This window comes from Castanea sativa, chromosome 4, assembly GCF_040712315.1.
Source record: "Castanea sativa cultivar Marrone di Chiusa Pesio chromosome 4, ASM4071231v1".
Taxonomy (NCBI): Eukaryota; Viridiplantae; Streptophyta; class Magnoliopsida; order Fagales; family Fagaceae; genus Castanea; species Castanea sativa.
The window spans coordinates 16,523,608-16,550,940 of record NC_134016.1 but is presented as its reverse complement, the minus strand read 5'-3'; the positions used below and the strand labels follow the sequence as shown (position 1 = coordinate 16,550,940).

General features: G+C 34.7%; 1 protein-coding gene across 1 annotated transcript; it reads left to right on the top strand.

The window, feature by feature from the left end:
* Positions 1 to 976: 976 nt before the first annotated feature.
* Positions 977 to 27,333, top strand: LOC142631523 (translation factor GUF1 homolog, chloroplastic). Its single transcript, XM_075805689.1, has 22 exons — positions 977 to 1,326; positions 1,414 to 1,590; positions 2,149 to 2,235; positions 3,052 to 3,108; positions 3,281 to 3,346; positions 7,130 to 7,192; positions 12,331 to 12,375; positions 12,489 to 12,589; positions 15,592 to 15,688; positions 15,864 to 15,935; positions 17,606 to 17,760; positions 17,863 to 17,920; positions 19,019 to 19,099; positions 19,223 to 19,309; positions 21,894 to 21,965; positions 22,329 to 22,463; positions 22,608 to 22,681; positions 22,915 to 23,002; positions 23,238 to 23,315; positions 24,906 to 24,981; positions 25,496 to 25,536; positions 27,119 to 27,333. Exons 1-22 carry the CDS (start codon positions 1,039 to 1,041, stop codon positions 27,212 to 27,214), a joined length of 2,094 nt encoding a protein of 697 aa, XP_075661804.1. The 5' UTR covers positions 977 to 1,038; the 3' UTR covers positions 27,215 to 27,333.

The following is a 27,333-nucleotide window of genomic DNA, read 5'->3' as shown; positions in this document are numbered from 1 at the left end:
ATAGTGGGTTTAGTAAGCACAACTGATAAAGTTTTTTGTAATTGAATTAGAGATTCAATCACCGTTTACATAAAAAACTAATTGGTATCTTGACTTAATAATAAAAACAATCATCATGGAGCACCATAGATTTGAAATACTACATATATATATATATATATATATGTATGTATAAAAGTTAATCATAATGAGGCAGGGGTCATAGGTTGAAAATCTATTGTATCTATTAAAAAAAAAAGAAATTCTCATTTTGGATCACTGACACTGTTAACTCACAACGAAAATTGATCCGTATACTATTGACTCACAATGAAAATTGGGGAAAAATGCCCACACTCCTAAACTTTTGACTAGTGGCCAAGACACCCCTTTTAACTTTTATATTGACCAATTTGCTCCCTACACTTTAAACAACTACCAAACCAATACTTCAATTAGTTTACCATTATTGAACTAACGAAAAGGTCACTTGACTTTGTTTTTTAAAGTCCGCATGAGTCCCACGTGACCATTTCGTTAGCGCATTAACAACAGATTGATTAGAATATTGATTTGGCAGTCGTAAAATTTAGGCGTCAATATAAAAGTTCATATATATCTTAGCCACTAGTACAAAGTTTAGGAAGTATATGAGTATTTTGGGTTCAGCTTTTGTCCAATGGCCTGTGGCCACTGGACAGAAGCTAGATCCAAGTATTTTCCCACCAAAATTAACTGAAAGTTGAAAATAAGACTGACCAAATTAACAGGTAACAACAAAATAAAAAAAAAAGTACCAAATTAACAAGACCAAGAATGGTGTTTTGGTGATTTTATTTTTTATTGGCATTATGCCATCACAATCGTTTTTTTCTTTTTTGGTTTGGGAAATTCATCACAAACGTTTTTAGCGCAACAACTGACAACTGTAAGGGCAATATAATTATTTTTAAAAAAAAATTTATTTAAGGTATTATAGTGTAAGGATATGGTTAAGCGGGCAAATACAAAAGAAAGAAACAGAGAAGAGAGAGGACCAAATCAATTCAAAGTGGTGAAATGGCTTCAGGCCTCTCTTCTGGCGCGCTCTTCTTATCCATTAACAACAGCAACAACAACTATCATCAACACCATTGCTCCCAAACCTTTTGCTTTAGTTTCGAAGAAAGCAGAAGAAGAAGAAGAAGAAGAAGAAGAGTGAGTCGTAGTAGAAGCTTCTCTTCGCTTCCACTCTCTCTCTCCACCAGCAACAGAGTCTCTTCTCCTTCTTCTCGGCCAGTTCTTTGCCAGTCCTCCTCCACCGACCTTGATGTCGCCGTCCAAGCCGGACAAGATCGTCTTCTCAAGGTAAGGTCAAACTTTTACTTTTACCTTTTTTGTTGGTTTCAATAGGATCTTTGCTACTTCATATTTGTTTTGCTTTTGAAATTGCAGGTTCCAGTGTCTAGAATAAGGAATTTCTGCATCATTGCGCATATTGACCATGGAAAATCAACTTTGGCGGATAAACTGCTTCAAATTACTGGAACTGTGCTGAAGCGAGAGATGAAGGAACAGTTTCTTGATAACATGGATTTGGAAAGAGAGAGAGGCATCACTATCAAACTACAGGTATTTTGATTCATTTCTCAGTTTCTTTATTGTATTCTTTGTCAACTTTACCTAATTCACTGTTACCTTTGGTTTGTTGATTAGTTCTTGAAGGTTTATTAGATTTAGGTTTGTTGATTAGCTCTTGAAGGTTTATTAGATGCGTTAAATTATTGTCGATTGTCCATAAAGTTTACGCTCTAACAAGTCGAGTGTTGACAAGTTTCAAACTTAGGACTACTTGTTTTAATACCATGATAAATTACCAATTGTCTCAAAAGTTCAGGCCATTAGGAAGTTAATTATTTAACCATTATTCTAACAAGTTGTAATTTGAGTCTGAACGCTGTTTCGTATAGAAAGTGTGTGAAAGGAAGGGAAAGAAAGAGATAATATATCTTTAGTGTTAGGCATGCGAGACATTGTATCATTGAATGTGGTGAGCCACATCATTCAATGATGCATTTTGAGATCTATTTATAATCGACAGCTTTAGTGCTTTGTGATCTATTTTTGGTTTCTTTGATATATCTTTAGCGTTTGAGAAATTGATTTAAGTTGTTTATCTATTTGTGACAGGCAGCTCGAATGCGTTATGTGTTTAAAGGTGAACCATATTGCCTGAATCTAATTGATACTCCAGGGCATGTGGACTTCTCTTATGAGGTATGCCAATGTTGCAAACTAGTTGGTCAATATATGGTGATCTTACTCGGTTTAATATTGCAATGATTTATCTTTAAGTATTTCCTGTCTATTATCCTACTAATTTCTATTACGCTTATCATTGGACATTTTACCTTTGTGCTCTGACATTTTTTGTGTCCTTATATTACTAAGCTTTAGTATCGTCCAAAGTTGTAGATCATGCCACTGCCGGTGAATGGCTTCTTTTCCCCTTGTTTCTCAATTTCGTTGTAGCCAGATTGTAATGTAGTGTGTCATTGTTTAGGAATCCCTTTGCTTTAACATGAAAAGAATTAAATTTTTCCTGTACTCATTTGCTTTATCAATGACTTTTGTGCACAGTTGTTGCTTCTCTTACATCTCTTCATATTACTAATTGTCTTGCCTTTGCCTATGTTAGAGACTTACAGTTACTCATTATTATATTTATATTGACTTGTTTATCTTATATTAGCTAAAGGGTGTTTTTGTAATAATGTCATATCATCCTTAACATAAATATCTGCTATGGTGAGGGACTAATCAACCAAGTGCTAAACCTATTTTCTTCAACTCTTTCTCTGCCCACTCTTCTCTCCCTCTTTCTTTGCACCTAACCTTAGTCTTCCATAATTTACAACTTAATTGCCTACTTGAGTGATGAATCAAATAATTAAGCATAGATTTTCACAGTGGTTTCGACAGTCACTCGTTATCTCCATTCTATGATGTGTTTCAGTCAGAAATTCAGTAGCATTGCATAGAATTAAATGACTGTTTTGGATTTTTTTGTTTTATTCATTTATCTACATCTAGGTTTCTCGATCTCTTGCTGCATGTGAGGGAGCTCTCCTTGTTGTAGATGCTTCTCAGGTGAATCTTTATCCACTTACATTAGTTGTTTTAACTTAATCATTCATAACATTAAACATGCCACATATAATGTGGTATGATGAAACTTGAAATTAGCTATTTTTCTTCTATAACTCTTTTGTTACTACATCCTCCACTGCTGGCATTATTGATTATGTTTATTATGTTGTAGGGAGTTGAAGCACAAACACTTGCTAATGTTTACTTGGCCTTGGAAAACAACCTAGAGATCATCCCTGTAAGTAGGTAGTTGTTCTCACTTGTATTTTATTATTTAGTTTTTGTTGATCTTGGTGAGATTTTTTATTTTAGCGAATTTTTGTAATTTTTTTCACATTAATGAATTATAGTTGCTTTAATTGTGAGTCAGTCATAAGCAGTTGGAAAGGCTTTTAAGCTCTTTGAATGCAGTGGTGATAATTCTTGAAAGCATGTTCATGGGATTGGCTTTAGTGGCACTTTTAGTTTGAGACTACATAGAAAATATGTAGAGATGAGTGAAATGTAGTTGCTTTAATTGTGAGTCATTTATAAAAAGTAGGAAAGGCTTTTAAACTCCTTGAGTGCAGTGATGATACTTCTTAAAAGCATATCATGGGATTGGCTTATGTGGAACTTTTAGTTTGACACTGCTTAGACGATTTATATATTTAATCACCCTATTTGACGTAGAACAAAAGGGTCATGGGGTTGTTTTGGGAATTAAAAAATGATTTGATGAGAGTTTTGATGGCTATTTGGTAGAAGAAAGTGTGTGGAATTTAGGGTTTCAATAGGTAAAAGAAAAGGGTTTGATTTAGGGTTGCAAGGAAGAATGAAAAAAGAAGGTTTTATAGTGTTTTGGTGGGCCCCACACATTTGTGGGACCCACATGTTGTGAGAGGGGTGCTCCATGAGATGGTCTCATAAGATAATTTTCGGGTGCTTAGTGGCCATGAATAGTACCATAAGGAGAGAAGAAGAAAAGAGAGAAGAAAGGGAGAAAAAAACACATGTAGGCCAATATGCCTCAATGCTCAAAGCACTCAATATTTTCATTAATAAACTCCCTCTATTTATTACACTGTGTAAAAATATATGTAAGGACTCTTTCTTGTACTAGTACTATTAGGACTCCTTACTTGACTAGTAAACTGAATACTACCAAAAGGCTAATTGACTAACTTGAACTCAAAGGAAACAAAACCCAAGATACTTAGGATCTTCAAAAAATTATAGACTTAATTAAACTACTAAAATACCTTTAATTCGCAGGGGATTTTTTCCCTTGAATACAAAATTGACCATAAATTTTAAAATAAAAACCCAAATTATTTTTTTGGATCGGTAAACAAAACTTTATTGAAAAATAAAAAATAAAGGTACAACAAAAACAGTTACCTGGGTACACAAGGAGCGTGTACAAAGGAAAACAAAACTCTATACAAAACTACATAAATCTCAAAATTCCAACAAAGAAGAAAAGGAAAGAGCATTGAAAGCAGTTATCCACTCAAATAGAGATAGAATGAAACTGCGCTCCAACTCAGTGATAGACTGCTCCTCCCCTTCAAAAGTTCTGTTGTTCCACTCCCTCCATATAGTCCATATAATACAATGCGGAATAGCACCCCAAATAGAAGCTGCTGAATGCCGCTGAAACCCTCTATGCCAACAAGCTAGCAACTCAACCACCCGGTTAGGCATAACCCAAGGAACACCACTAAGTTGAACACAAATGACCATAAATTATAAGCAAAAGAACAATGAAAAAGTAGGTGATCCACTGATTCCCCATCACTCTTACACATACAACATCTGTTGACAATACAAATATTCCTCTTCCTTATATTATCTAGCTTGAGGATCTTTCCCTTAGCAGCTGTCCAAGTGAAATAAGCGACCTTCTAAGGAGCTTTCACCTTCCAGAAACTTTTGCAAGGGAATAGGTTGCTACTGTTACCCATTAAAGTTTATAGTACAATTTAACTTCAAAGGAACCACTCCGGGCAGCAAACCATGCTACTTTATCTTCCTCACTCTGACCCACCTCAATAGAATAAAGAAGAGCAAAGAAAGAATTCAAGCTCTCCAATTCCCAATCTTGAAGCAGTCTAATAAAAAAAGACATACCAATGAACAAGCCCATTTTGCCAACACAAATGCTCAGCCACAAATGCCTCCTTGTTACGAGCAATTCTATACAACAACAGGAATACCTCCTTAAGAGGTAACTTCCCGGACACACATCATCCCAAAAACGAATTCAGAAACCCTTCCCCACCTCAAAGCAGAGATTTTGGGAAAACTTCCCCCAACCACCTCTAATGTGCTTTCACATCAAAAACCCATGAGGTTTATTAAATACTTCAGAACACCATTAACCCCTAATACATGTATATTTATTAGCTATCACAACTCTCCACATAGTATTTGTCTCCACAGCAAACCGCCATAACCACTTAGCCAATAAGGCAGTGTTAAAGTGGCTGAAACTTCTGATACCCAAACTGCCTGCTTGTAGAGGCTGACATACAGTCTTCCAATTAACCAAATGCATTTTAACTTCATCAGCCAAACCACCCCAAATTAGCATTGTTCCAACCCTAAGACACAAGTAACTAGAGCTTTAAAACACAACTTTTTTTCATGTGGGCTCCATTAAATAAATCTTGAATAGTGAATTTGCAAAGTAGTAACAAATTAATCTTCCATGGCTGCATCCCTATTCCTAATATTTAACTTTTTTATTTTTGTAAGGAAAAAAAATTCAAAACATGCAGCTGGAAACATGTATGCCAGCTGCTTGTTTATTGGTTTCCTTGTATGGCTAACTGACCCTTTACATAGATGCGCTGTTTAGATTACTAAGGTCCAATCCTAAAATACCACTTCTCTTTACTGCCTTTGGGCCTTAAAAGAGGGCATGCTCCAGCCATGCTATGGACCTTATGACTGCTTTGGCTGCTGCATTTTTTTTTTGATAAAGAATAGCGTTATATTAAATACCAAAAAAGAGTATACAGGAAGTATACAAAGAGAAAAATTAAAATAAAGCATTAAAAAGAAACATAGAATGGGATGTAGGTGTGTTGTAAGAGTGGTTATGTAAAATAAATAAAGTGGTTTTTTGTGATGCAAAATGCATTTTTTTTATGCATAAGCAGATGGGAATGCTCTAAAGCATAAGGATTCTAGGAACTCCATCAAAGAGTATTGTATAGGAGTAGAACAGTATGATGACCATTCAAAGAGCGTCTTCAAAAAGAGAAACTTGAGATTTGGAAAAGATAGTTCCTTTCCCTCAAGCGTGCATCGATTTTGTTCCATCCGGTTGTGCCACATTAGACAAACTGGAATTGCCCTTTAGAGTTTCACACTTCTGCTGCTGCATTATAAGCCTCTGAAGAGGAGTATTGGTTGAGAATATAAATGTAAATCGAATTTATAATGCTTAAATGGGTTATTCATCAATCATCATCAAATACTTAATAGTAAAGCTCTCAATTGGCCTGTAACAGTTCGTGCTGGGCATAAATTATGATCTAATCAGTAAGTCTTATAAAATGGTTTTGGTGGCCATTAATATCATTGTGTGCCCATACTATCAGAAATAGCCTACTGTTTAGTACTGGGGAACAATAGTGTGGAACCAAGTAATATTTGACTGTGGGGGATTGTCAGTTAGAACGTCTAATGAAATAGTACCATGCCAGTTTATCTGGTCATCTAAACTTCATCATATTTTTTTTTTGGCTCTTGCATGTCACAACTCACTTGTACTGATGCCATAGAGAATTTCTTCTCAGTGGCCAGTGCTAATACTCATATGACATGCCACAGAAGCTCCAAAAAAACATGTCCATGTAACTCTACATGAATTTTTAAAAGTTTGGGATTACTTGCAAACTTCTTGATATTGTTATTTTTCTTCATTTGTTGATGTTTGTTTCATTTCATAATCCTCAGTCCTGACAATGCATAGACAGGTGAAATTATATTTTTTGTGTGATATTATCATTGACAGACCATTCTGTTACAGGTTTTGAACAAAATAGATCTTCCAGGTGCTGAGCCGGATCGTGTTGTTCGGGAGATTGAAGAGGTTGGTAAAATGAAAGATTCTATGTCTAACGGGTGTGTTGCATGTATTGATGCTTGTAATTTTATTGGGTGGCTGGGATGCTGGAAAAGAGAATCATATACTATATGGTTAAAGTTAGGTCTTAGAAGCTGTGCTTTTGTCAAGTGGATACCCTCCCCTTTAGCTAGGATAGTCCTCACTGCAATATAAATACGTTAAAGTCATCAAGCTAATTCTACTTGAGATGAAATTCTATTAGCAAATTTCAATAAGTTGAAATTACCATTTTGACCAAATTCTATTATTAAAAGTTTGAAAAAATTAACTTGTTAGGGTGCAGCCTAGTGGTGGGAGGCTTGGGATGAGCTGAAGACCTAGACATCCTGGGTTCAAATCCCCACTAAGAGTTCTACTGATTTCCTGATACATAGTTTTGGTAGGTGGGGTTATGTATCCAGGGTTGGCTCCAAATGGCCTTGGCCTTGGTGAGGTTCCAAGTCATAAAAAAATTGTTCGATTTTTTTTTATTCATTAATTTAAGTTATTTTATTCAACTACGATAATTTTTGGTTCTAATAATAAAATAATCTTACATGATAAGCAGTAGTCATATAACTTAGGGTGATTTTTTATTTTCACTAATATTTATGATCTTACTTTACATATGAATTTTAATTAATCTATGTATTGCAGGAGCATACTGCAGTTTGTATAATTTTTTAGGCCTATTCTCTATAAAATTTGGCTCTGCTAGTCAATTGAAGGGGAGCGAACCCTCCTAAATTGCTCATTTCAGTAGGACAAAAGGCCAAATATGAACCAAACTCAATTTTCACCTCTGGCTTCTTTTTTATTTTATTTTTTTAATAAAAAAACCAATGATCTAGCATTTAGTTTTTTTTATTTTTTATTTTTATCACTCATATGGCATATAGATTTTGTTTTGATCAGTCATATAGCATTTAGATATACATGGAAGAGTAGTATAACCAAGACCAACTGTTCATAATGGGCTACCACTTGCGAGAACTTTATTTATTGGGTTGAAATATTTTTTTCTTCCTTAAAATATAGTTCAGGTTCTATATAAAAAAAAAAAAAAAAAAAAAAAATTCTATATCCATCCATGAAAATTTAGAATATTCTACATTTTTTTCCTTCTGTCCACTCCTGTTAAGTTTTTTGCTGAGATGTCTAATGAAAGAGACAAAAATAGAATTTGGACAATATTTTAGGGACAAAAATAGAACATAAACTGTATTCTTTTCATTTGTAAAATATAGGCTAAGTGCTATATCGGTTCCTAAAAGAGGCATTCTGTCAGACGCACCAACAAAAAACTTAATGAAAGTGGATGAAAGAGCAAAATGGGGAACATTTTAAATTTTCAGAGACTGAAATAGAAAATTTTAAAATTTAGGGAAGAAAATAGAACATGGACTTTCAGGGATTAAAAGAATATTTTTGGCTATTTATTTTCATTGGTCATTTTACCACTGCACCATTCTCCACTAGAAATTCTGTTTTAAAATACTTGCACATCACGGTGAGTAATTAGCAAAACAGGGAATCAGCATGGTTCGCAATCTTGAAAAAGGTGAATAAAGTGAAAAATGTAGAGCGTTATGGCTTAAGGAAGGGTATAGGAATACAAATAAGGACTGAAGGTTATGTAGGGAGAAGATGTAGGAGGAAGAAATAGGAAGAAGCATATCTATTCCACATAGAAAATACTTGCACATCATGGTGAGCAATTAGCACAACAGGGAATCAGCATGGTTTGCAATCTTGAAAAAGGTGAATGAAGTGAAAAATCTAGAGCATTATGGCTAAGGAAGGGGATAGGAATACAAATAAGACTGAACGTTATATGGGGTGAAGAAATAGGAGGAAGAGATAGGAAGAAGCATAATCTTGTGGAGAGAGGGAAGCAGAGGTGGGAGAAAATAGAGATGGAGAGGGAGATATAGGGTAAGAAACGGAGAGAATGGTAAGGTAAGAAAGAGACAAGAGAGGACATGGTGAGAAAAGAAGACAGATAATGCTCTGCCAAAATTTTTAACATTAATTCATATCCATGGTCTTGATTTTGTTTTTGTACAAAGGATGCTAATGCATTGGCATCTCAAAACACAGGAAATGTTTCGAACTCATGTGAAACAAGCATTTTCCTTTGAATGATCTTTGGTGTGGGGGTATCCTTTAAGGATAGTGTTTTCTAATTTTTCAAATAGAGCTAAGGATGAGAATCCAATGACTGAAAAATTACCCCTCTTTTACACTTATGAAAAGAATTGACCCTTTTTTTGTATGCTTGTCTTGTTGATGGAGTGAAATAGTTGAACTTTTGAATGAGTGGAATGTTCCACTTGTGAGCCTAAGGCATTGTTTCTTTAATAGGTAGGTCTATCTCTTTCAATCTATTTAATATATATTGCTCCCTGGCCCGCTTAAAAAAATCAGTACTAATATTCTTTAGTTTTATTGTAATTGTTGTTTTCATTATTATTATGATTATTATTATTATTATTATTATTATTATTATGAAGAAACGCTACTAGAAGTTATGTTAAAACTTTGGCCCCTCCTTAATAATAACTTGATTTTTGTTTTTGTTCTTTTTTGTTTCATGAATTTATTTTATGTATTTTTTTATATTAAGTTTTTTTTGTTAACATACTTCCATACACTATAGTCTCTTTTACATATCCAAATTCATTCAAAAAACAAAGAAAATCTTTCCTATTTTATAAATGTCGGGGAACACCATCTGGATGTGATCCAATGGCTGTTGCCTCAGCCTATTTTAGACCACTATCCAATTCTTTTGGAGGCAGGGGGAATGGCAAGGGGAAAAAGCCCATTCAGGTTTGAGAATATGTGGTTGAAGACAGATGGGTTTGTTGATAGAATTCAATCATGGTGGAATCAGCGTTCTTTCTATGGTACTCCTAGTTTTGTATTAGCCAAGAAGTTGAAGGCGTTGAAAGAAGATTCCATACAGTGGAACTGTAGGGAGTTTGGAAATGTAGGCATAAATAAGAAAAAAATTGTTGGAGGAATTGAAGAGGTTGGATGCTAAAGAAGGTGTGTGGGACTCTCAGACGTGGAGAAGTGCGAAAGAGAAGAATTGAGGTCCCAGGTAGTGCGACTCGTATCCTTGGAAGAAATTTCTTGGAGATAGACAATTAGAAATCGAGGATGTTATGCATTGAGGAAGGCAACTATCATACAAAGTTTTTCCACAGGATGGAAAACCTTCACAGAAGGTACAATCATTTGGGTATTTTGTAGGTGGATGGGGTGTGTATGAGGAGGAATCTGAAGTGGCTTCTCTGATAGTACAGTTTTATCAAAAACTATTCCAGGAGACAGAGGTATGGCGACCTATGGTGGAGGGATTAGATTTTGAGCAAATAGGGGATGGCTTGAAAGGCATACCTTTGTTCGTTAGTTCTTTGCTTTTTTGTAATTAACTATGTTTTCTGTATTTCTTCTCTTTTTGTACTTTTTGACTACTTTTGCTATCCATGCATATTGTAGTATTTTCAATATACTTTTTCTTACCTATCAAAAAAAAAAAGATCGGGGAAGTAGCCTAGCTATAGGCTAAAAATCATAGTTATCTTTCAAAAGTGATAAAAAAAAACTAATAAAACCCTAAAACTAAATTCTTTGTCTCTAGGACAGGACACTAAAAATACTAAAAGTTACTGACTTACCGTTTAAGGTATACTATTTTAAATACACACACGCACTATCATCTCTTTTATATGCCAAATTTTATTTAATAAAGAAAGAAAATATTTTGTATTTTATAAATGTCTTTTAAGGTTCAAAACCTATTGAGAGAATACGAAGATTAGAGAAAATAATGAAAATAGAATTTTAATAGAAGGGAAAATATTATAGTTATCTTTCAAAGTGATATAAAAAAAACTAATATGACCCTAAACTTTTGGACTTTAGGAGTCATGCGTTGACTCATCATTGGTATGATATTGTCCGCATTTGATTGTCCCTCACCAATTAGAGTCCAAGGTAGGACCTCCCCCTACCTTGCTGATAAGGGACTCAACCAAGATTTGGTTCTACCTCACCTCACCTCACCTCACCTCACCTCACCTCACTTAAGAGGTCTTTTGGCCTTTTGGATCACCACAATCCACCCCCCTTAATTGCCACACGTCCCCGTGTGGGATCTACCCACCATCCCATCTGCATAGGGGATAGCTTTGATATCATTCTGTCATGCCCTTGCTTATCATTGGCATGATATTGCCTCTTTGTTGAGTGACACAGCCTTATCCCTCAAGGTTTTAAAGGCCTCAATAGTAATTAGAGTCCAAAGCTTCCATATAAGGTGCAGGACCTCCAAGGCCAAAAGACCTCTTAAGTGGGGTGAGGTGAGGAAGAACCAAATCTTGGTTGAGTCCCACATCACCTAGGTAGGGGGAGGTCCTACACCTAATATGGAAGCCTTGGACTCTAATTGGTATTGAGACCTTTTAACACCTTGAGGGATGAAGCTATGTGTCACTCAACAAAGAGGAGAATATCATGCCAATGATGAGTTAGGGCATGACAGAATGTTGAGGCCTTTTAAAACCTTGAGGGATGAGGCTGTATGTCATTCCCAAAGAGGACAATGTTATGCCAATGATGAGTTGGGGTGTGACATTAGGACTCTAAAAACACTGATTGTTATCCTTCATATGTAGAGTTTTGACTTTGAAAAAGAAAAAAGTAATAAAAAAATGGCTTAGTCATTCAAAAAATCCTTCACAAATTAAGAAAATATAATGAATATGTTATTATTTTGTGGGTTTTCTTACATTAAGTATTAATTAATAACCACATGTTTGTATATAACCTTTGCCCCCCCATTTGTGGAATTTATTGATTCAGTACACTTTTGGTGGGTTTATTTATATTTTTTTAAGTCAGAGGAGCATCTCTCTGTATACTTCTTTTATACTTGGATGAACCCCTTCAGTATCTTTTTTCCATGAATTTACATATCAAGTTAAAAAAATGGCCTATCGTTACTGCTATAGCCTCATTGCAGTATTCCTGCCCAAAGGTTTACAATTAGAAAGACATCATTTCTAGTGGGTCAATTTCTTAACTGGTTCTAAGTCAACACATTTTCAATGTAGGTTGTTGGGTTAGACTGTAGCAATGCCATACGCTGTTCTGCTAAGGTCAGTTTTGATCATTTTTTCTTTTTGTTGAACACATGGCATGCATCTTTACTCATCCAAACATATAGTAAAGAGTCTATATATATTTATTTGGTGTTCCTTTGCTTATGTAGGAGGGAATAGGTATAACTGAAATTCTTGACGCGATTGTTGAACGTATTCCCCCACCCAAGGATACTGCTGAAAGGCCATTGAGGGCTTTAATATTTGATAGGTATATATTTGACTTGATCACATATTTTTGATGGAAATCAACTTGATGTTTCATTATGCTCTTGTTTTTTGTTTCTTATACATAGTAAAGAGTCTGCATTGTTTTTGTGCCTGAATGTTCCCTGTATATTTTCCTTCACTTGTAATTATTACTTTTACACTATTTTGAATGCTAGCACAGGAATAATTTTCAAACTAATATTATACAAGTTAAAATAAGTTTACGTTCTTGAAGTCGTTGAACTTAATATGCTTGATAAACTATATTAGTCACAGAATTAAAACTGTAACATCTTTCAAAGTAAGGGAAACTGTATAGAGTTACATGACCACCCCCCCCCCTCCCCACCCCCACCCAAATAGTAGTACAATACTCAAACAATAATATCAGAAAACTATTCTTGGAGGGAGCCTAATAATTGTACATTTGAAGATTTCCAGAGCTTGGGGGATCAGCTTCTAGCCTCTTTTGTAGGCACTTTATTTGATTGGTCTCAAGCTTGGGGATTCACACTAGTGATTTAAAACAAGTCTTTTTTTTTTGATAAGTAACGATAAAAATATATTAGAGAAAAACACAGCCTCGTACATAGGAAATGTACTAAAGAGGCAAAAACATCAAGTAACCAAATTACAATGATCAAGCAAAACAGGAAGGGGAAGACAAGAAAAAGATGGTAAAACTAAACACCATTCCAGAAGAGTAAAAAAGAAAAAAGACTTAATCTCAAGAATGGACCGATCGCAACCCTCAAAACTTCTAGAATTCCGTTCCTGCCAGATACACCACATCAAACAGTGCGGCACCATCCTCCAAATCACTATATTGTGATGACGCCTGAAATTGCAAGCCCAACAATCCAATAGATCCACTACCCTTTGCGGCATCACCCAACAAATACCAAATAAGCAAAAGACCATACTCCACATCTCAAAAGCTATAGGACAGTGAAGGAGGAGATGATCAACAGATTCCCCACACCTTTTACACATATAACACCACTCAAGGACAACAAAGTGCCTTTAAAACAAGTCTTATCACCTGCCTAAGTATTACCAGTGACCCATAACACTCTAAAGGCTGTAAAAGCAAGAGACCACAACTATTGAGCTGTAGGACAGTGAAGTAGCAAATGCTCTGCTGTTGATGATTGTTTGGCAAAAAAACAAATATATATATATATATATATATATATATATTTTGTGGAGAAGCTATTTAAGGTTTCAATTGGGTTGGGTTTCTATTGGCTATTAATTTTTGAGATAGGTGGGGCCTTAGGCCTAAGCCTAGAGCTTAGCCTATCTTTGACACAAGTTTTGTCACATGGACTTTGCCAAAAATTGCAACCTAACTCAATTGTTATTATTGTGTCAATAAACCACAAAGATAAAGTTGGACCAACTGGTTTCCATCAATTTCTATAGTTTCTTCTCCATGTTACATGGTAGTAGTGAAGAAGCAGTGGTACTTGGTAGCAAACCTTTGCAGTCGGACTTAATAATGCCTTATTTTTTGGAGTTTCAATTAGTGGATAGGCTTAATGCAATTTGGGACTATATTTACAGTTTAATGCTGCTAGAGTCTGTTGGTGGTTGGAAACCCCAAAAAGCTGCACATGTTTCTTATTTTTTAGATTTTATTGGAGTCTTATAACAATTAACGCCATTAGTATTTTCTCTTAATGTGTCCACATGTATGTTAGTCCTGTCTCCCTATTTGATTAAAACCATTGTATTATGATTAGACATGTCAACTGGTGTTTCACCCGGGACTGCTTTTTGAGAAAATTTTGGTCATGCCCGGTGCCCCTCTAAACGTGTCTGATATAGAAAACAATAACATCATATGATGATCCAGACATACGCAAATGTGATGTAATACGTGCACAAAGAAGAGATCTTTTGACTGGTTATGTGACCATTGATAGGTTGGACTATAGAGTGGGGATCTATGCTCCCAATTTCTGAGAGCTGGCATGATTTGCAGCTGTCACTGATATATCAATTTTCTTTGGATTTTCAGAGATAGTTGGGATGAGAAAATGGGGGACATGGCCCTAAAGAGGGCCCATTAGAGTGAAAGAATCCATGTAGCTGACCCCAGTTAGTTGGGGTGATTAAAATTTTGCAACCAATGGCTTTGAATCTTTGGCGTACTCACCAAATTTGTAAACATGAGAATTTGAACTTGAATCGCCTTAGAATTAAGAATCAAAGCTGGAATTACAGAGAAAAATTGGAGAAATAGAGTTTCTGTCCAGGTCTGAAACTAAGTTAAGTTACATAAAAAAAAAACTGATTCTACTCTTACACAACAAGCCTATTTATAATCTTTAACTATTAGGAAATAAACTAGCTAATTGTTGCTGTTAAATCATTGATTGTCCCAAAAGTTTAAGCTTTTAGGATATGATAAATTCAATCATTAAACCACACAATTCTAACAATTACATCTGGGCAGGCTATCACAACATAAGTCAAAGCTGAAATTAATGAGAATATATGGCAGATCTGAGATGTCAAAATAAGGGGGCTGGCTGGCTGCTCTAAGAGGTCAGAAAGAGTGGCTGGCTGTTTGGCTTGTAGAGGGTGGCTGGTTGTCAGTCTTAAGAGTAGAGGGGTTGGTTGGCTGGCCTAAGGGTAGAGGGTGGCTACATCAACATGGGTGCACATCTATAGAATAATGATGTGCATCACCAAACCGGTCTCTTTGTTTCTACTGTCTTGAACGTTTTAATCTCAAAACATAGGTGCACATCTATAGAATAATGATATACATGTTTCACATATTCTATCATGTCGTTATATTCTTTGTATTAATACTATCATCCATCTGTTTTTGAAAGAAACATCAGTTCTGCCCTTATGCATGTAGTTGCCTTAAATTTTCTGAAGAAATCTTCTTCTTTTGGTCAATTAATTGCCTTTGTGGTTATAGTACTTACATATGGCATTGAACTTCATCCTAAGTCATATATTTTGCTTCCTTGAATCTATATGCAGTTACTATGATCCATATAGGGGTGTTATAGTATATTTTCGGGTCATCGATGGGACCATAAAGAAAGGTGACAGAATTTATTTTATGGCCAGTGGGAAGGTGAAATACTTGTTCTAGTCTTCTATCCCCCAATTTTTATATTGATAGGATTATCTTCTGATTTGAGACCTTTGTTCATTGTTTTGTACACTACTTGTTGCTTTATTGCCATACTTGACTCAAAATTTATTCAAAGTAGTGCTAATTTTTATACCACTTATTCATGAAACGACAGGATTATTTTGCTGATGAAGTTGGAGTTTTGTCTCCTAATCAGTTGCAAGTTGAAGAACTGTTTGCTGGTGAGGTAAATTAATAAATTTCAATAATTTGGTTATAGTATGATATGTATCAGCATGGCTTCAAGTAATTTGTTCTTGTTGCTACTGCTCTTTCTTTCTCTCGTATCCTCGCATGAGCATGCATGTGCGTGAGAACACACACACAGAGTGATATGGAGCTGCTATGGGTACTAAACTATTTGAATAGGCAGTCCTATTTTGGTGTGCAAATGAAATTAGGTCAGTAGTGGAATTATTATGGTTGTCCAAAGAAGTCTTCCTCTTTATATTTCCAATTTCTTATTTATAGATTAAACACGATTCTTAACTAATACACCTACATCTCCTGTTTATGAAGCAGAACTCGTGATAAACAAACAGGTAAAGAAGTTTCATTTTTCTAGCTATACATGTCAATTTTTATTTCGATCAAATTATATTAAAAAATATAATAAAAATCAAAGCCTAAGTTTCTTTGAGGAAAAAACCTCTGTGGGGTGGGATTGTGGAGGCATATCAGAAGGGGTTTGTATATTTTTGTGCAGTTCAAAATTCCATGGTCTATTAGAATCCCCTCCTTTCCAATATGTGGCCTTTAAATCTTAATCAGAGCTAACATCACTCTCTCTCTCTCTCCCTCCCTTTTACCACTATTCTGTGATCTTTTTCAAATTGCAGTTAACAAACATGCTATGGTGAGTGACTTTTTGATATTAGGGATGGAGTAGTGCATTGGACCAGTCTTTGTGAGGCCAGTGCAGGATTGAGATTGGAATCTTTTAACAAGTTGTTTGACCTATACTGAACAGATTCAGTTTGAGACAGGATAAAGCATGTTGGAGTCTAAATATTGTATGTTGATAGTGCGGGCAAAACTTGGAGTGATGGTGGTTAGGGTTGCAGTGATCTCTTGTGCAACAATGATGGTGACTTAAATAGAAAACATCTTATTTTCTTTCTTTCAAAAACACAATGGCAAATTTATTTTTGGGGAGGTTTTAGATGTTTGGGTACAAGTTTATCGTGTTTGAGTTGTTGTGATTGGTGGATTTTGGGAGTCAACAGGAAAACTATGTCAAATTTTGCTACGATACCAAAATTGATGCAAAATAATGAGTTCTGATACAAAATTGATGCACATATTCTCAAAAGGAATTGAGAATCAACAAAAATATACAAATAAAATAAACCTAGAACCAGCATTTAGGATTGGTTGGAATTAGCACCAAGCAAGAGAAACAAGACCTAGGAATCAACACTTGGTTGCTTGGAGTAAGCACCAGGTCATAGAATAATTTTCAACTGAAATTTATTTATCATGAGCTTGTCTTCATAGGAGTACAGTAGCAGGTTTATATAGACTATTAGGACTAAACCCTAATCCTAATTGACTTGGGTCAAAGCCCAATTATTGGATTATGAAAATAACTAGGAAATAAAATAAAATAAAATACTAATTAGCTAATAGATGTAGAGTAAAATAGTAAAGATACAATTGACATCTAAAATTAAATAAACTAAATTAAAGTAGACTTTTCTTCACGCTCCCTGCATCATAAACACTTTAACCTTCTTGTCTGTAGTTTTTTCTAAGCAATAATCCTTGGTTTCACATTTTCTAATGAAAATATTGTTGCCAATGCTGTGGAAAGACATTGATAAATCTGTATAACTATGTCTCATTCTACCTTTTCAGGTAGGCTATCTTTCAGCTTCTATAAGATCAGTTGCAGATGCTAGGGTGGGTGACACAATTACACACTACAGTAGAAAGGCGGGAAAGTCACTTCCTGGATACGAGGAAGCCACTCCTATGGTGTTCTGTGGCCTGTTTCCTGTTGATGCAGACCAGTAATGATCTATTTCTTGTTCTTGTTGGTTTTCTGAATTCTAGAATGGAACTTTTGTGCCCCCTTGGCTCTGGATTCATTCTATTTCTTCCTATGTTGCCAGGTTCCCTGAGTTGCGTGATGCACTTGAGAAACTGCAACTCAACGATGCTGCGTTGAAGGTGCAGTAATATATGACCAATATGCTATATAAACTAAGCACCTCTTTTTTAAGTTTCCAGCCATGAAATGCATCTAATAATCATGTAAAAGCTTATGTTGAAGTTTAGCAGGCAAGCTTGATGTGAAAAGACTCAAATTTACAATACTCTTGGCTAATTTATCCTTGTTAAAAATGATTACCTACAAAAAAAAAAAGGTAAGTGTTAGAATTGTGTGGTTAAATGATTAAATTTACCCTATCTCAATAGCTTAAGCTTTTGGGACAATTGATAATTTAACAATAAACATTTCTAAAGAAATTGGTTTTAATTTTGTGATTAAAAAATATACATTTTTCTTTAAGGCATTAAGTCCTTATCTTATACAAAATGAGTGTTATAAGTTATAAGATAAATGATTGGCCCTAGACGCTCTAAGGGTAACTTTTGGTCCAAACATCCCTCTATATAAAATCAAATGTTGATACATACATATGTAAATTTGGTTGGAAACACTTGAATTGTCAGAATGATTTAAAGGACTTGACATCTTGCTTGCACACTTACTAATCAAAGTGAACTACCCATGTTGGATATTCCAGAATGGCATTTCACTTTTACAATTTCAACAAACATTTGAATAAATGTTTGGTTTTATAAATTGGGTTACGATAAAAGGGAAATTGACATTTGAGTGGAGTTTTAACATGTTCTAGTGAACAACATGACTCATGCTTTTTCGATGGATGTGCTCTATTGAAGCACATGGGTTTAATTGAAAAGATTGAATATTAAGTTTCATTTTGCACTTTTTTCTCGCCCTCTATAAAAGAACTTATAAAATTTTCTTAAATGTCCTCGGTCAATCTTTATGGTTAAGTCTAAGGTGGCTTATTGTTTGATATTTAATTGATTGTTATGCCAAGGGATAAGCTTTACATGATTATCAAACTACAAAACATAAATTCTTTATTTGCTATCTGGCTCATGTTTCTGCAATATGACTACCCCATATATGTTAAGTTGTTATACCTCAAGCATTTGACATTGACAGAGAGTGAGCCGATATTGATAAACTGAATTTAAGCTGCTTTCCTTGATTCGATAACATTTATGCAGTTTGAGCCAGAGACCTCAAGTGCCATGGGTTTTGGCTTCAGATGTGGGTTCTTGGGTCTTCTCCACATGGAAATAGTTCAGGTACGCTTTCTTTTCTACGAAGCATCTACCATTTTCCTTTAGTGGTCTTTCACCAATAATTTAAAATGCGTCTGAACCTTTCAAGTCTTGTATATGCCCTTAAAAATTTTTCTGTCTTTACAGGAGAGGCTCGAGAGGGAATACAATCTGAGCCTGATCACTACAGCGCCAAGTGTTGTATATAGAGTGACTTGTGTAAATGGTGAAACTGTAATTTCTTCTCGATCCTAAACTCATTGCATTTGTTTTTATTTACATATTTCAAGAATATGAGATGAATGTTTATATTTATCTATTACTAACTGCCGTCTATGCGTAGGATTGAAGCTCTTAGGGACAGAAAAACTTGAAATTTTGATTAGGACAAAGTTTGGCTTCAAACAAGTTTGAAGCCATCTTCCAATTCATTGTGTAAAAATTTATAAAACTATCCATGTGTATTATTTAAACAAGTCACATGACTCATTAAAAAAGTCATGTGATTAAAACTACACATGGATAGTCTCTTCAATCGCCACATTACAAGTTGAAGCAAATTAAAAATTTTCCTTTTGATTAAGAGGCAACATATTTCTCATTTTCTTATCAAAATTAACTCTGCATCAATGATTTGTAAGAATGATGCATTTTTAAGGTTTTAGTATGGTTGTCATGTTCTCAAACCTTTTTTTTTTTTTTTTGATAAGTAACAGAAAATTTTTATTAAAAAGAACACAGTCCAGTACATAGGAAATGTACTAGAGAGGCAAAAACCTTAAGAAACCAAATTACAATGATCAAGCAAAACAGGAAGGAAAAGACAAGAAAAAAGATGGTAAAACTAAACACCATTCAAGAAGAGTAAAAAGGAAAAAAGACTTAAAACTCAAGAATGGACCGTTCGCGTCCCTCAAAGCTTCTAGTATTCTGTTCCCGCCAGATACACCACATTAAACAGTGCGGCACCATCCTTCATATACCTATATTATGATGACGCCTAAAATTGCATGACCAACAATCCAACAAATCCACTACCCTTTGCGGCATCACCCAACAAATACCAAACAAGCAAAAGACCAGACTCCACATCTCATATGTTATAGGACAGTGAAGGAGGAGATGATTTACAGCTTCCCCACACCTTTTGCACATATAACACCACTCAAGAACAACAAAATGCCTCTTCCGAAGATTATCTATAGTTAGAATCTTGCCTAAAGCAGCAGTCCAAGAGAAAAATGCTACCCGGTTAGCCTACACTAACCATAACGATATATTCATTTGGCTTGGGAATTCAAGAGCAATAGGTAAGTTTATTGGAAAACTAACCCTTCAGCCAACAAGTTTTCCTTTTCTTTTTCTCCGTGCTAGTATGGAAAAATACTGTTAGATAGGTAAGTGAGGACAATATAGTGGGATGCACTTTTGGTGTAATCTTCACTTTAAAATCTATATTGGGGATTTGTTACAATGTCACAAATATTTATCTTGTGTCTTTGTTAATAAGTAATTTTCATAACATTATTGACATAGGAAAAATTGGAGAATTTTCTATGTTTGTTTGTGGTGGGTTAGAGAGGAAAAATTGGAGAATTTTTCTATGTTTGCTTGTGGTGGGTTATGGTTTAAGAGGATTTGTGGATCTAGGGTTTAGACTTTAGAACCTTTTAAAAGAAGGGTGTTGTAGGAGAGGGCAAAGATTAGATTGAGGTATGAAAAGAGGGAAGAGGAAACAAAATCAAATTTCTCCACAATATGTTAATAGTGTGGTTGTAGTGGGTTTAGGTTTTAGAAGATTTGGGGATATTGGGTTTAAAACCCCTCTAGAAGAATGGTTAGGGTTCAAAACACAATATTTAATTGATGGTTGAAAAGAGAAGAAAATGAAATGAAATAGGATGTTTTCTCATCAAAGAACTTGCAGTAATATTTCAGCTCTAATACCAAATTAATGTAGGGAAAATTGGAGACGTTGGTTACATGTGCCTGTGGTCAATTATGGTTTAAGATGATTTGTGGATTTAGAGTTTAGTACCTTTTAAAAGATGGGTTTCATAGTGAAGGGACATTATTTGATTTATGGTTGAAATGATGGAAAGAAAAATGGAAATTGAATTTCTCCACAACCTATGAACAATGTGCATGAACTATGTGGGTGAGCAATACTCGTGAACACTTTTACAAGAGAGAGAAGAAGAAAAAGAATAAAAGAGAGAAAATAAGAGAGGAAGAACAATTAGGCCAACATGCCTCAATACTCAAAACACTGGATATTTTATTAATCAATTCCTTGTTTGAGTACAACATATTAATATAAGCCCTATATCTTAACTTCTCCTAGACTCCTACTTTTACTAGAAAACCAAACCCTAATGGACACAAACCAAAGCTCACACATAAAATCCCAACTAAATAAGACTTAATGGTAAAATAAAACCTAAGGCCCTCAACTATGGCCATTGGCCCGCACCCAACAATTGCCGAATTACTAAATACCCTTGACTCTAGAATAACCAAATATATAAAATATAAAAACCTAATTAATTATAATGGACACTTACTCTTGAGTTTTGTCTTAACCTTAGGCTTCCAAGAGGTCATTGTTTCTCTAACCACACTTTAGTTGCACCATCACCATCATCTATTACTTCACAGCAATGCTGTCATCCTTTTATTTCTTTTCATTGATCTGATATCCATATTTTCTGACTGTATATTGATGATGTTATATTCCCTATTTGCAAATAAACCTCTTTTATTTAAACTAGATGTTATGTTGACCTCATTGCCAATTTCAATCTCAATATTCTTAAAGGTTGAATGCTCAAACCCATCTATACTTCCTGAACCTGGAAAGAGGAGGTTGATTGAGGAGCCATTTGTTAAGGTTATTTCTTGTGCCTTAAGATATTTATTGCAACTTGAGATATTTATTGATTTCGTTAGAACTAAGGTTAAATGCTTAAATTTACACTTTCCTAATAGCTTAAACTTTTCAAAGAATTGGTAATTTAACATGGTATCAAAGCAGGAGATCTTGAGTTTGATCCCTGACTCCACTCTATCTCTCATTTAAAATATTAAAAATACCATATGTTGGGCCCCACTACCATTTCCTAATAGCTTAAGTTTTTGAGAGAATCGGTAATTTAATAGGTTCATTTAAATGTTAAATTAATCAAAGATAAAAAGTATTCGTTTTTTGGCTTGAAAAATTATGTGTTATTTCATTTTGAAGTAATACTTACAGATTGAGATGCTTACGCCAAAAGACTATATTGGTCCACTTATGGAGCTGGCTCAAGACAGAAGGGGAGAGTTTAAAGAAATGAAATATATTACTGAGAATAGAGCATCACTCACCTATGAGTTACCTCTAGCAGAGGTAATGTTTTGCATTATTGTATTCAAGTTGCCTTGATCAACTCCCTTGTAGATCTCTGTTTAGCTAATATTTTCTTTTCTTATAGCATCCTGTTCCATTTTATTCTTGTTTTACCTTATCTGTTTTGTAATCTTTATATTACAGATGGTAGGTGATTTCTTTGACCAGCTGAAGTCCAGAAGTAAGGGTTATGCCAGCATGGAATACACATTTGTTGGGTAAATGGATATAATATTTGTCTGCTCTATTATATGGAATTGATAGGATAAGTTTTTTTTTTTTTTTTTTTTTTTGGGCGAAATGAGTAAAAAATTTCATTCTAAAAAAATGAAGGTTCTCAACTTTCCCTTTTCTGGCCTAATGGATGATCTATGTATTTTACCATTTTGCAACGGAGATACTTTTTATCTTCTCAATAACTTATCATTTATTCTAACCTTTTGATTTACAGGTACAAGGAAAGTGAATTATTAAAACTTGACATTCAGATTAATGGCGATAGTGTGGAACCATTGGCTACTATCGTGCACAGGGATAAGGTGATTCTAGTTTTGTTTAAATCATGGGAGTTATATATAGATTCTTAGGAAAAGTGTGTATATATAGTATGTACATCTTTTTGTGTGTGTGTGTGAGAGAGAGAGAGAGAGAGAGATGTTACTTATATTGTTGTGTCCAACATGTATGTTCTGAGCTGGACACTTTACTACGTGTTTGTCAAAATTTAACATTGAGAAAGGTGTTATGAAAACAACTCTAGCTGCCTTTTTTCAGGCATATGCTGTGGGAAGAGCTTTGACTCAAAAGCTGAAGGAGCTTATACCTAGACAAATGTTTAAAGTACCCATCCAAGTAAGATATTCTCCTTTTGTAGTTTATGCAACATTAATTCTAAGTAATGCAAAAGCCTTGGTGTGATAATGTTTACTGCTCTGTTTGTTTCAGCAATGGTGTTTTCTAGAAAATGAGTTATTTTCCAGTAAACATTTTCTATAAAACTATCTCATTTTCCAATGTTTGGTAGCAAATTTAAATGAATTGAAAAACAACCTCCTAACTTCCCTTATTTAGCTTGCTGTGAGATAGAGTTGTTTTCCAAAAAAATTTAATGGAAAATAATTTCTAAAATAACCCATACTTTTTATGTTGACCAAAGATAGTTTTCCTTTGACTCATCTTTTTTTATGCTACCAAACACTGGAAAACACGGAAAACTATCTTTACACAAGGTTTTCCATCGAAACAAACGGAGTGTTATTATTGAAACAATTGCTTAAATGCCATCCTCAAAGTGCAACATGAACCTCCCATAAAAAATGCCTTCTACATTCTTTTTCTATTTTTGCTAACATGGATTGGAAATTTTTGATAGCAAATGAGCTCTAGCTAATGGCACTTAATTCTCTCACAATAATGGGAGTGCATTGTAACTTACCAAATTTGAATTTGTGCTTTGGAGTTTGGATTCTAACTTCTCCTGTAAACGTTCCCAAACCATCTAGTTAACAAAAAAAGTCAATAATAAAACTTGACCCAAATTATTACTCGTGCAGTAGAAATTTTGCTATAGCTTATTTTGAGAAACATTGAGACTTCCAAATCCACCTCTTAGCATTGTGATGGATGTCTTCTCTCACTGGATAGGGATGCATGGAAGGCATCTTGAATTACTAATAGAGTTTCGTATTACTTATTTTTTTATAGGAAAACAAAAAACCCAATAGATCCTAAGGATCTTGAATTACACTAAACCAGCAGCTTACTCAAGAAAGAAAACCTAAAGTTAGAGTTGATATCAGCTAGACTAGGCAATCCAGCGTCTCAAGTTTGCCCCTTATCAAGCTTCTGAGACATCTTTGCTTTTTCTTGAACTTCTTGTTGGCATCTAGGCTGAGAGTAGTTTAAAATTATCTTATTTGGTCACTCGATTTTGCCCCCAAATAACAGATAAATTTATATGTAACCGCTAAATTAAAATTGAGGAATATGAGATTTGTGATTTGAAAATCATGAACTTTACTACTAGACCGATTGTCAGGAATTCACTTGTGTATCATTTTTGGCTCCTAGTTTTCTACAAGTTCATGTAGAATATTGGCTACGTCTGCTTCAGCAATGAAGTTGCATCAAAACCATGATTACTTAATATGTGTGTGTGAGGAGGACATACCACAATCTATAGTTGGTGTCTTTGTATTATGAAGTTTCCTACAATTGACTTGAACTGTAATACATTTGAATTCACTCAGTACCCTGGTTGTCTTAGTGTCTTAAACCACTAAAATATTTTCTTACTTGTGTTCAATTTTTTCCCCTCACTGATATCCTATTCTAGTATCATCTATATACACAGAACGCATATTTCTGGGCTTCACTTTGTTAACTCTTATTGGCTAGTAATGCTAACTTGGTTGCAACATTAATGTCCTCTATCCATTACAGGCTTGCATAGGTTCAAAAGTGATTGCTAGTGAATCTTTATCAGCAATTAGGAAGGATGTTTTATCTAAATGCTATGGTAAGATGTTCTTCTTTCTTTTAAGAATGTTTGGATATATTTGAAGTCTAGTCTTCTCACTCATATAGGATCTCCTGTGCATTTACTTTGCTCAAACATCTTTTAAGGAAGTAGATAAATGTTTATCATAGGATATACAGCTGCCAGATTGTAATTATGAATCGAAACCTCTAGCCAGCATCTTGGGGCCATCCCCTAGGGATTTTTCCCTATAGTCCGTCCCACACACACCAGTGGGAATAGTCAAGTGCTCGAAGAGCTCTGAAAACCCTCGTTAGTAGGGGGAAAACAAGGATTGCAATTCTGGAGGAGCCTGATTCCTTTTTCTTGCCTTCATCTATCAGCTTTGTATATATTCTGTAATGCAAGGACTTACAAAACCTTTTCTCTCTAATAAATAGAAAATGTTATTTTTACTTTTTCTGAGTTAACATTTCATTCCTCCTGTCCCTCATGTGACTGGTGTTCATAACTAAATGACATGAATGTTTTTCATTCTTGTTAATTCTTGTAGGTGGGGATATTTCAAGGAAGAAGAAACTGCTTAAAAAACAGGTGCTGCACTTGCCAAAATTTATTGGATTTGTTAACAAATTATATTTTGTATTGATGTTGCAAGGATGCAAATACAGCAGAAAAGCATATAATCTCATTAATTGGTGGTCATTTGATGAAGTGCTAACTACAAACCCCTGCTCGGGGCTACACTTGAATAATTAATATTTTAGAATTTGGTTGAAGAGAATTACTCAAAGTGGGAAACCTTTATTTAAAAGATGAAATAATATGCTCAAAGAGCTGGGTATGCTCCATGGATGTGCTTCGAATTATGTCGGCTCCTTGACCTGAAAGTACTGAAATATAAGACATAGGTATATAATAAGAATATTGGTGGCGTGTTTGATTATCTATGAATCCCAATCTAGGAGGCATGTGCATCTCCTATTGTTTATCTAGCATTTTGCTTCAGTCTTTTCAGAACTGCTTTCTGCATGAAATCTTCATTTGTATTTCTTGTAATGCTGTTCTTTCTCCATGGTCAGACTTTGATTGGCAACCATGATTCTGTGAGTTCTAGATCAAATAGATAGGCTTTTAATGAGTTCAGAGCTGCATCAATCTGAGATCTCAAAAGTGTCAATCAAGACAAGTAAATTGTGATTACTATATACTTACTGCAACAAAGAAAGAATGTAGAAAAGAAAAGTTATCGAAAATTATAGCAATATAATGGAAAAAAGTCACTTACATCCTAGAATTGCCTTCAGAATTGGCAATACAGTTGTAGGGTTGAGATAGTCCCTGGGTTACCTACCCATTGTGATTATGACGTGTATGTCTTTCATTTCTAGATTTGTCTTGTTACGTCTAGCTGAGAAGCATGAATGAGGTGAAATATGCCTTATGTGGAAGGTTGATTATAGTACTAGCTTAAAGATTGGAGGTTACGCTGTTAAAAATGCTCACTTGCTTTACTTTACAGTCTCAACACTAAGTGCCAATAGGAGATGGTTATTCAAGAAATTGATCTGCTTTGTAATTGTTTCCTTATGGACATGTTCACCTTGATTTTATTTTATTTATTGTTCTAGGGGTTGGTGGTGTGTAGGTATGCGTACTAACACGTCCTAAGACTGGCTAAACTGGTCTTGAAGTCCATTGTATTTCAGAGGATTCCTATCTAGATAAATTTTGTTTGAAAGGACCGTGGAATGTCGTGTTTGAAGAAAATTAAAACCTACGTGCTTCAATACGTGCAAACAAATATGTGCTTTAGGTACAACTCATCTTGCATTGTCAGACAACACGGGAAGAGTTACCACTATTGGTAGTTCAATATTGGAAATTTGCAATGTCACTAGCATCTGTCTATGTTATTGTGGAATGGGAGGAGTATTTGTTATCTAATAGATCAGAGGAAACAAATTCTTTCAAATTTGTTAGTAAATTGTAACTGTACATATTAAAAGTTTCCAGTACAGTTTTATTGTTTGTATTCAACTGTAGCAAAGCGAAAGGTCTTTTAGTTTGTAGTAGTTGAGCTATATATATATTTAACTGACTACTCCTATAATGTAAAATCTGTGATTTGCAGTTAGGATTGTGCATAAGTGTTTCCTTTTTTTTTTTTTACCAGGCTGAGGGAAAGAAAAGAATGAAGGCAATTGGTAAAGTTGATGTACCTCAAGAAGCCTTCATGGCTGTCTTAAAACTTGAAAAGGAGGTATTGTGAATCTGTGATCATAATTCTTTGTAGCAAGAAATGATGTGAAATTACAGTTATTGTGGGAAATATGAGAAGCTTTTGCTATATTTTCATCTTTGTTTTCGTGCTGTTAGTTTAGGTCCTCA